This window comes from Cavia porcellus, unplaced genomic scaffold (genome assembly GCF_034190915.1).
Source record: "Cavia porcellus strain 051 isolate PalLab524CR breed Dunkin Hartley unplaced genomic scaffold, mCavPor4.1 scaffold_13, whole genome shotgun sequence".
Taxonomy (NCBI): domain Eukaryota; kingdom Metazoa; phylum Chordata; class Mammalia; order Rodentia; family Caviidae; genus Cavia; species Cavia porcellus.
The window spans coordinates 29661693-29673039 of NW_026947496.1; the positions used below are offsets into that span (position 1 = coordinate 29661693).

At 33.0% G+C, this 11347-nt stretch overlaps 1 protein-coding gene across 1 annotated transcript in view; it reads left to right on the forward strand.

Annotated features, from left to right (window-relative positions):
• LOC100733315 (zinc finger protein 431-like) overlaps nt 1-11347 on the forward strand; it is a 29859-nt gene that overhangs the window by 14220 nt on the left and 4292 nt on the right. Inside the window, exons 2-3 of the mRNA XM_013151440.3 lie at nt 10014-10140; nt 10330-10390. Coding sequence (XP_013006894.1) covers nt 10014-10140; nt 10330-10390 — 188 coding nt within the window. The remainder of the gene's footprint in view (nt 1-10013; nt 10141-10329; nt 10391-11347) is intronic.

Consider the following 11347-nt stretch of genomic DNA (forward strand, 5'->3'; position numbering starts at 1 on the left):
TGATTGTAGGCAGCTGGAGTTTTACATGCCTCATACATCTGAATATCATTTCCTTTTCCTATGTTTGGGAAGTTTTCCTTAATTATTTCTGTGAATAACCTCTGTATTTTCTTTGTGTTTACCCTTTCTTCTTTACTCACATTTTTTATTCTTCAGTTATAGATCGATCCTCTTGTCCTCTTCTAGTCTTTGTATTGTTACTGCCTATTTCCTTGTTATTTTAAAGAGATCTTTCCTTTCACAATCACACATTTCAAACCTGTATCAAAGATTGGTTAATCCATCTCTAGTTTCAGGCAGTTTTGCAAGCTTTCAATGAAGTTTTTAATTTCCTGGTAATCTCTTTGAATCTGTTTTATGTATTCTAGGTTTTTAAAAATATTCTTCATCAAATGTTTCTCTCCTTTTTTGGTGTTCCTCCATTCTTCCATCTGTGTCTTCTTGAGTGGTGCTTAGCATTTCTTTATTAATCTTCTTATATCTTACTTGTATTAATATTTCAGTTTTGAGTTCATATAGATAGAACTCAATGTCATGAAGATATTTCTTTATGTCAGTTGATACCATTTCCAATATTTCAGCAAACAATTTTCAAAAACTATTCTGAGCATTACACTCACTCCTGGCTCCTTCATCTTTTGATGTGCACCTAGGCTGTCTGTAAGACTTAAGTATAGCAAGTTGTGTGGTTATAAACATTTGTATGCATATATCCCTGTGGTATCATGCTTCGAACTGTTTCAGGAAGATAGATGGATCAAATGGAAGGTCTCATTTAGTTTTTTGAAAAATCTACATACTAATTTCTGCCCTGGTTGTACCAGTTTATACACTCATCAGCAGTGGAGAAGTGTTGCTTTTCCCCCTACATCCCCACCAGCCTTTGTTACTGGTTCATTTCTTCATAATAGCCATTATTTTTGGAGTCAGGTGAAATCTCAGTATTATTTTAATTGCATTTCTCAACTGACCAGGGATGTTGAGCATTTTTAGATGTAATTTGAACTTCTTCATCTGAGAAATGTCTACTCATTTTTATATGTCCATGTATGGAATAGGTCTTTAAACTTGGAGGGATTGTAATTTTGTTTTACTTGTTCATACATTCAAGATATTAGTCCTTTTTCTGGGGAGTAGCTATTAAAAATTTCTCAACATTTTGTAGGTTGTATCTGTACTCTGTTGTTGGATTCTTTGGATGTGCAAAAGCTTTTTAATTTGATGTGCTCCCAGTTGTATTTTCTTTGTACTATTACTTGAGCTACTTTGGCTTTGTCACTGAATCTTCACCTATACCTAAATGTGTCAGTTTTACATATTTCATCTCATAGTAGGTTGTGTTTCTGGTTTAATATTTACATATGTGATCAATACCAGTTTCAGTTTATTGTATGGTAAGAGATGCAGAAAGCTAGTGTTTCTAGCATCACTATTAAAGGAGCTATGTTTCTTCCTGTGAAGTACTTGGCACCTTTGTGAAGGATAAGATAGCTAAGCATCCTTGGAGTTCTTTTTGCTTTTTGCAATCTGTTCCTTTCATCCTCAGGTCTGTTTTGTTTCTTGTTTTTTAAATTTTGATTTCAATTTTGTTTTGTTTTGGTTTATTTTTGCCACTATCATTCTGTTTTTTTTTTAAAAATCATAGTAACTTTATAGGATAACTTCAAATTAGTGATTGTTATGCCTTCTGCCTTTTCCTTGTTGCTGAGGGGTGGTTTTATTATTCTAGATTTTTTCTGGGTTTTTTTTTTGGCATAAGAGTTTTGGAATTGTTTTCTCTATTTCTGTGTGGTATACTTTTGTTATATTAATTGAGATTGAATTAAATCAACATAGCAGTTTGGTAATTATCTCCATTTTTACTACATAATTTTTGTCTGTCCAAAAGTAGGGGACACTTTTATATATTCTGATACCCTCTTGGATCACCTTTTCTGAGTACAATACTTTTCAATGTATAGGATTTCCACTTCCTAGGATAGATTTATTCCCAACTATTTTATTTTTATTATGCTATTGTGAAAGGTTTAGTTCAACAATTACTCTCAGAACTGTTGGCATTATCCATTTGAGTGTTTTTGGTTTTGTTTTGGTAAATGTATATACAGTCTGTAGTAATACATGTTTTCCAGCTATTACTGTCCTTGTATAACTTCTGTATGGTCTTTAAAAATAATGGCTAAGTCCTTATTGTTACTATTTAATGCAAACAGCCTTTTTATTCTATCATTTGTGGTTTATCTTTGATTTCAGTTTCTTTTTATATAATTTAAATAGTTGTTGAGTTGTCATTCTGTAGATAATTCACCAATATTTTTCAAATTTTTTTTCACTTTTTACTGTAATTTGTTCTGTATTCTTTGAAATTTTCTTGTTTGTGGTAGTGTTGTTATTGTTATTTGTTAGTTATAGTAAACATTTTAATAGTCCAATGAGGTAAATATGAGAAGCACATTCTCTGTCCTTTTCAGTATGGAGCCAGATTTGTTGAAGTCACTGAAATTGGTTAATTCACTTGCTGGCAAGAATCTGGATGTAGAAATATCTGAGTTATTTAGATTTGGGGAAGAAAACTGTTTGATTTTGCAGTTAAAACTTACTTAAACACCAGAATTTTCAAAGTACTTTTGTTTCTTCTCTCTTTGAGAAGATTAAAGTTGTTTTTCTGCAATTATCACTGTCAAAACCTAGTAGTGGTATGTACATGAGATTGTCCACATTTTAGGATGTTTACACCTATGTCCAGAATTTTTGTTTCTTAAATTTCTCTTTTTTTTCCTTATCAGGATTGTTAAAATAATCCTAACTTCTTCTCTTTCTGAGGTTCATCAGAATAATTTAATTGCTGTAATTGTTCCTTCTCCTTCTCCAGTTTAGACTTCATTTGTTCCAGATTTGGAATGAATGTTGAGTCCTCAACATTCATTCCATTTGGCCCAAATGAAGACCATATAATCAAATACTTGATTAGAACACTGAGTGGGACATATACTTTGATCCTGGTGTGTGAGGGAATTCTCGGGGGTCATTCCCTGTTGATCTCAATAACCTCTAAGCTCTTGACTCTTTACTTCACTCTCAAACTACTTTGTATAAGATTGAGCGTTTTCCCTAATTTATCTGAGTTCTTAGTTCCTGTGTCCAGCAAACCTTTCAAAGTTCCAAGGAGGGTAGAAACAGGACAGCCAAATGATGGAGAAATAATGATGAGAGACAGTATATGGAAAGCTGAGATCATTTTCCTGCAGGAGGAAAAAGAACTGCTCGACCAAAGCAGTGTGATTTATTTAGATATTTAGGAAGTTAATATCACATGACAACTTCTTTGACTAGCAACCCATTGCTTTGATGGCCTTGGGGCTAGGTGTTCTTTGAGTTGGAGTAGCTTGTTCCTGTGGTACTTTGTTTTACAGGTGTTTAGAACCACACCTTTGATCATTTGTAGCTTCAGCTGCTCCCTACACTCAGTAGTGTGAATAATCCTCTTTTGCATGTCCCCATGGACATATCTCCACCAACATAAACATAAACACTTGTCTCAAAGAGGACAGAAGATTTTGCACCATTGGTAAAAAATGTATTCACTAATCCTATTGAACATCTGTCTTCTCTTTGAATTTCTAGCTTTACACTCCACCCACTGGGCAGTAGAATGTTCTGTGATCTGCCAGAGATATTCATCAGATACTCATCTACCAGTTTTTTTCTCCCTCAGGGTAGTATCTCATCTTTTTTGCTCACTCTGTAAATCGTATTTCAGATAAGGTATAGAAATAAAACTTTAGATACCAAACAAGAGAACCAATGAGTGCATTCTGATATGCCTTCTGCAATGAAATACAATACAACATCAAAATTCCTATATGATATGTACATATGGATAGAGAATAATTGTTTGATGACCAATGGAAGACATAGCCTCATTTCAAATGTTTTTTAAATTTTACGGAAAAAGTAAAACATAATTTCAAAACAAAAGAACAGTAGAAAAACATGAGTTAATACATTGCATGTTGTTATTTTCAAAGTATTTACTCAGAATATAAGACGCATATAAAAATGTCTTCAGATATCAGCACACACCATTCTTTTCAATGAAAGAATAACTAGTATAATCATCTTGTATTTTGTTTTCTTTTTCTTTTCTACCTTTCCCATTTCTCACCTTTGTTACATTTTCCTTTTGTACAGTTTTTCTTTCCCTTTTACAATGTCTAATTTACAATGTACACCTTAATTACTCTTTCCATTTGTCATAACCAGGAGCCAATACAGTGTTTACACATGTGAGTGTGATTTATTTCACTTATGAGTATGGTTTCAAGTTGCATGCATTTCCCTATAAATGTCTAAGTTTTATCCTTCTTTATGGCTGAGCAGTTCATTGCATAAAATGTCAACATCTTTGTAATCTGTTCCTCTGTCGATGGACATTTGGGCTATTCCAAGATTTAGCTATTACGAATTGTGCTGCCATAAACATGGATGCACATATATCACTGTGGCATGATGTTTGTAAATCTTTTGGTTAGATACTTTGAAGGGGAATAGCTGGGTAAAATGAGACCTCTAATACTAGTTTTTTGAAGACTCTCCATACTGATTTCCACAGTATTTGGACCAGTTTACACTACCACCAACAGCGGAGAAAGGTTCCTTTTTGCCCACTGTCCTTCCAGCAAGTGTTATGGGTTGATTTCATGATGATCGCCATTCTTTCTGGAATAAGTAGAATCTCAGTGTTGTTTTAATATGTGTCTCTCAAAAGACCAACGACATTTAGCCATCTTATCATGTATTTATTTGTCATTTGTGTTTCTTCATCTGAACAAGTATATTCATCTCATGACCATTTTGGACTCAGTCTTTGAATTGGGGGGATCCAATTTTTTTCAATTGTTTATATGCTCTAGATGTAAGTCCTTTGTCTGGTGGACAACTCACTAAAATTTTTTCCACTTTATGGTTTGTCTTTTCACTCTGTTGATGATTTATATTGTTGTGTTAAAGCTTTTTCATATGATAGCAACCCCCTTCTTGATTCTTTATACTTTTCATATGCAGTGTTGGTTTTATTCATGAAGTCTCTGCTTAACAACTGTGTCTTTAAGATTTTTGTCAAATTTGTCTTTCAGTAGATTTAGTGTTTCTGTGGGTTTCTTTTTACTTTTTTGAGACAGGGTCTTTCTATATTGTATAGGCTGGCCTTGAACTCAACATGTAACCCAGGCTTGCCTCAAATTCACAGTGATTGTAAAGCCTTCTCCTCTTGAGTGCTGAGATTCACTGTTTCAATATTTAGATCTTTGATCTATTTTGAGTTTAGTTTAGTGAATGGTGATCAACTTGGGTGTAGTTTTGGTCTTCAGCGTGTAGAAAACCAGTTTTTTAGCACCATTTATTAGCGTGACTATCTTTCTTCCAGTGAACTTGTTTAGCCCCTTTGGCAAAGATAAGGTCACTGAATGTGTTTGGAGTTTTATCTGAATCTTTTAATGTGTTCCAGTGATTTGGAACATATTAAATTTGTTCATTTGTAAGTACCATACTGATTTTGTCACTGTAGCTTTTTAGTGAAATTTCAATTAAGAAGGTGATCCACTGCTTTGTCTTAGTTGTTGAGAATTACTTTTTTGTCTCTTCTGTTTCCAAATGAAATTTTGAAATGTTTTCTCTAGTTATCTGATGTATGCTTATGGTATTAATTGTAATTGTATTGAATCTGTAGAATACTTAGAGGACTGTGGCCATTTTCATTATGTGGGTTCTTCCTATCCACAAGCAAGGAATATCTTTCTAGTTTCTGATACCTGTTTCTAGCTTCTTTTTCAGAGTATTATAATTTTGAATGTACAGATCTTTTGCTACTTTTATTAGATTGATTCCCAATCTAATTGATTCCCTTTTATTAGATTGATTCATTTTTGGGGAATGCCATTGTGAAGGGTATGGTTTCCCTAATTTTTCTCACAGTTGTTCATGTATAGGAAAGCTATTTATTTTTCATTATTGCCTTTTTCCCAGCTTTAATAATGAATTTGGTTATTAAATCTACAAATCTTTTGGTGGACTGTTTGATTTCTTCTATGTAGAATATTATGTCATATACAAATACTAATACTTTAACATCTTTTATTCCTATCATTTTTAAATTTTTGTCTCTTTTGTAATAGCTCTGGTTAATGTCTCTAGAAATACATTAAACAGGAGTGGTAATATTGGACATCCTTGTCTTATTCCTGATTTCAGAGTGTAAGCTTTTAGTTATGATGTTTCTTGTTGGTTTGTGATACATGACTTATAAAGACCATTTATTCCAACTTCCTGTAGGATTTTATCAGGAATGGGTTTTGTGTTGTATCAAATATTTTTCTGAGTCTATTAAGAGTGTAATGTGATTTTTGTCTCTGGTTATGTTAATATCATATATTATGTGTATTTATTTGTGTATGTTGAACCAGCCTTGCATTCCTGGGATGATCCTTAGTGTATAATATAGTGTATAATATTCTTGATGATTTGCTGTGTTGTGTTTTCCAGTATCTTGATGATTTTTGCTTCTATGTTCATTAGGGAGATTGTCCTATAATTTTCTTTTGTGGCTGGGTCCATCTCTGGTTTTGATATCAGCATAATACTTATAACTTTCAAAGGTGCTTCCCTTTCAATTTCATTAAAGTGTTTCACTATTCATGTCATTAGTTCTTGTCTAAATTTCTTGAAAGTAGCAGTGAATTCTTCAAGATCTTTGCCTGTCTTTATTGGCAAGTTTTTATTAGATTTTTATTTTCACTGATGATATCAGGTTATTTTGAATTTTTATATATTTTTAAATTAGTTTTGGCAATTGTATATGTAGGAATCTGACTATTTCTTTTCTGTTTTCTGTCTTGTTACACTGCAGGTTTTCAAATTAGAGTTGATGTTTTGGATTTCTCTAGGATCCATTGTGATTTTCCCCTTTTATTTCTAACTGCTTGAATTTAGATCTTTTGTTTCATCTGTTTGAAGAGATTGGCAAAGGAATAATCAGTTTTAATCAATCTTTCAAACAAATAATTCTGATTCATTAATTTTTAAAAATTATTATTTTTAGTCCCTATTGCATTAATTTTTGCTCTCAGTTTATAATTTCCTTTGCCATTTGAGGTTTGGGATTTTTTTCCCTCAAACTAGGTTATTTATTTGAGAATTCATTGCTGTAAATTACTCTCATGTAGTGCTTTTTTTGTGTCCCCTAACTTCTGATATATTCTTTCAGCATTATTGTTTAAGATACTGTTTAATGTCTTACTGAATTTCCTCTGTGACTTATTGACTTGTTCTGGAGAATGTTGTTTAATTTCCATGTGTTTCTGTAGTTTTTCAGTTTCTGGTACTGATGATTTCCTTCATTGTACTGTGGTCTAACTTCATTGCACTGTAGTCAGATAGCATGCATGGGATGATTTCAGTATCTCTGCTTTTACTTATGTCTGTTATTTGGTCTATTTTGGAGAGCATCCCCTGTGCAGCTGAAAAGAATGTGTATTCTGATATTATAGAGTGGAACTTTGCGTAGACATCAACTAAGTCCCTTTGTTCACAGGTTTGATTTAATTCTGACACTTGTTGATTTCTTGTCTTGTTGATGTATTTGTGAGAGTGGGATTTTAAGGTCCCTTATTGCAATTATATATGCTTATGTGGTTTTTCAGGTCTGTTAATATTGTTCTATACATTTGAATCCACACATATTTGGCACATATGTATTTCAATTTTTACCACTTCTTTTAGTTTTCCTATAGTTATATAGTGATTTTTGTTCTCTCTTGATTTCTAGTCTCATTGCACATTCCTTTGTAATGCCAATATCTTATTTCTTATTAATCTTGCAAGTTAGTTTTAGTAGGTACATCAATTTCAGTAAGGTTGTTTTCCTTTAAGGTTTAAAATATCTCACTGCCAGCCCTCCTTGATTTGAAGTTTGTGTTAACAAACTGTTAACTGCTATGCTTCTGATAAGCTTTCCTTATATTCATTTTATTTTGTTTTTCTAACTGATTTTACTATTCTGTTCTTTTGCTGAAATTTTGGAATCTTGATTTTTTTTTTTTTTGGTACCAGGGATCAAACTCACAACCTCACACTTCCCAGGCAGGTGCATACACTGATGAGCTAAATCCTCTTGAAATCTTAATTTTTATATTCTTTTGTGTAGATTTATTGTCATTGTGGCTATTTGGTATTACATATGTTTCATTTACTTGTATATCAAATTCTCTATCCATACTAGAAATTTTCTGCTGTTATTTCTGTGAAGAGCTTTATTTTTTATGACTTTTGTGCTATCTTTGGCTTTCAAATTGACTCTGAGCCTTCCTGTGTTGTTTGTTTTTTTTTTTCATTTTTAAAATTATTTTGAAGGTAGTAAAGTACAACAGAACAAGACAGAACAAAGCCAATTGAGACAATGCAGTGAAATTGGTACAGAACATCACAGTAGGTTATTGGGATAACAGTAACATAGTATATCTCATTATCTTCACACTAGTTGTCCTTTCAATCAGGTATAGCAAAATCAAACCAGATACAGAACATTATAGAATTTATCAAAACAGAATATTGAATAAAACAATACAATTAATCAGATCAAAGCAAAACAGTGATAACAATATTTGCCTTAAAGAGATGTTAGAAGGGAACCCCCTATATTTGCTATATTGCATATAGTCAACCTCCCAAGAGATGCTCAGACCTGTGGCTCCGATTTGCTAATGGGAAGGGTGAGATGTTTGAGTTTCAGCTCATGTGCTGGTAGACTCACAGCTGCTTACCAGGGAGGCGAGCAGGTTGCTTTGTTTCCCAGCGCCCTAAGTTCCAACATGGTGTGGATCTCAGGAGACACTGGCTCAGAAGTACTTTTTCCAGCATCTGTTTTTCTTGTGTTGTTCTTATTTACTTCACCTTGTGGCTGTTGGATTGATTTTTATTATCTCCTATTATTTTTAAAATGTCTTTGATTGCTACCCAATTCTATTTCTAGATCTGTCCTTGCCTTCATTCAGTCTGTGTGTATACTTTTAATGCAATTTTTAACATCCAGGATTTGTGTTTGAATGTGTCCATAGTTTTCATTTCTTTGCTATGTTGGACATGTATGATTTCTGTCATTTTCCTTAGCTGGTCTGTATTTTTTTTTAATCTGTGTCTTGTTTAATGTCTTTCATTTTGATCATTTCCTTTAGCAACCCCGACATCCATTGTGTTCTCAAATATGTTGTTCTCATTTCAGAATTTCCAGTGGTTTTCTTCTGATTTCCTCTATCTCATTGTGCTCTGGACTTGTCTTTGTTGGGCTTAGCATGTTTAGTTGCATTTTGCTTTTGTATCCTTTTGTTTTCTTCATTCTCATTTTATTATTTTTAGTGTGTGTTGACACTTGTATATTTCTTATGATAGATGGTTTTATCCCCAGTATGGAAGTATTCATAGTAAATGTCAGTTGTTCAGGGCTTGATTCTCTGGGTAGGTGTTTTTTGATCTTTGTGTTTATTCTGAGAACCTACCTTCATATTCCCAGCATGAAGGATGATGAGAGCATGGAAAAATAAAGAAAAGAAAAGCTGTGGTTAATTGGAGCCCTCTATCCTGATGTGAGAAAAGGAACTATACATTTAGCCAACCCCATTGCCTAGTAATCTGCATATGACATTCTAAAGGCTTGATGTTTTTGAGCCTGGAATCACTTGTTATTGTGATCTAACCTTTGCAATATTTGTTCAAGTGGGTTTGTCTCTCCTGCACAGCTGTGCTCAAATTCCAGTTTCAAGCTGTTGGGACAGCTTGCCAAGCAGCTATGTCTCTGCTGAGGCCTTTCTCCTTTGCTCTGGTTTCCACCTGAGCTGGAGCTTCATGAAATACCCATCTAGGCTCAACAGTCATGTCCTGACTTCAGATTTTTATGAGTTAAGGTGGTTCATGGGGTCAGGAGTCTCAATATTTGTTCTCATTGTAATTATCTGATTATTTAGGAGGCAGTGAACTTTGAGGATGTGGCTGTGAACTTCACTATGGAGGAGTGGGCATTGCTGGATCCTTCCCAAAAGAAGCTTTATAGAGATGTGATGTGGGAAAACTTTAGGAACATGGTTGCTATAGGTAAGGAAAGTATCATTTTCTCTATGGTATATGAGAAAATAAGGTCTTGCACATCAGTGCAGTTTCCTTAATTGCAATATGGAGAGATCTTAATGCATTTTACATTTATGATTACATTATTCTATAAATATAACTGGCATGTATTTTTTAAGCAATATAGTTCATTATAATTCTGTTTGTACATTTTAGAGAAAAACTGGGATGAACAGCAAATTGAACATGAATACAAAGAGTACAAGAGAAATATAAGGTAATTTTCACTCTGAAAATATGAATGTTTAAGGGTCAGGATGCAAGCAGAAATAGTAAAACCAAGCATACTGTACAATAGAGGTCTGTTCAAATGTTTTTAATCTTATGAAATTTCTACATAGATGTATACATGTTGAGTATCTCTAATCTGAAAATTGTATGTTTGAAATTATTCCAGTATCTCAGACGTGCTACAAGTGAAAATATCTAATATATAAGAATCAAATTATTTTCCATGCTGGAGATTATTTAAAAATTGTGTGAAATTACACTGAAATATTGAACATAGACTTATATAAAACATACATTATGTCTGGACTAAAATTCAAGTTCATTATGTGTATCTATGTATACATATTACTGTGTTGAAAAGACCACTTTCATGTGAAATAAATTATGTAAGCAATGCTGTCTGTTTATAAAAATAGTAAACACATTGAACATGTGCCTAACTGTTGTTTTTTAAATTTTATTTAAAAGGAAAAAGAGAAAAACACAAAACAAAACAAAGCGGTGTAAGGGTACACGTAATACAGAACTACAAAAAAAAAACAGTAAGAAATCACCTGTTAATAGATTACATATTATCATCTTAGAAATAGTTGCTCAAATCACAGTATCAAAGAATACAAAGTGGACATTCAAATAGAGAGACTGCAAACAGCTGTGTTCAATGATCCAAAAACATTAATATAGTCAGCTATTTAACACCCCTAAACACACTTGCTGTTATATCCGTTAGAGCTCTTTTTTTCCCCTCTCTTTTTTACAACAAAATTTACACATTTGCCTAACTGTTAATCATGTGGAGATATTGAAAAAGCAAATGAATGCTATAATTTTGATAACTAAATCCTTTTGGAAAATCCTCCATACCACTCATTCCACTCATGTTCAAAAACATTAGGATACACCATCCCATATTCTTAGTCGGCAACTCATAAAGCATAACATT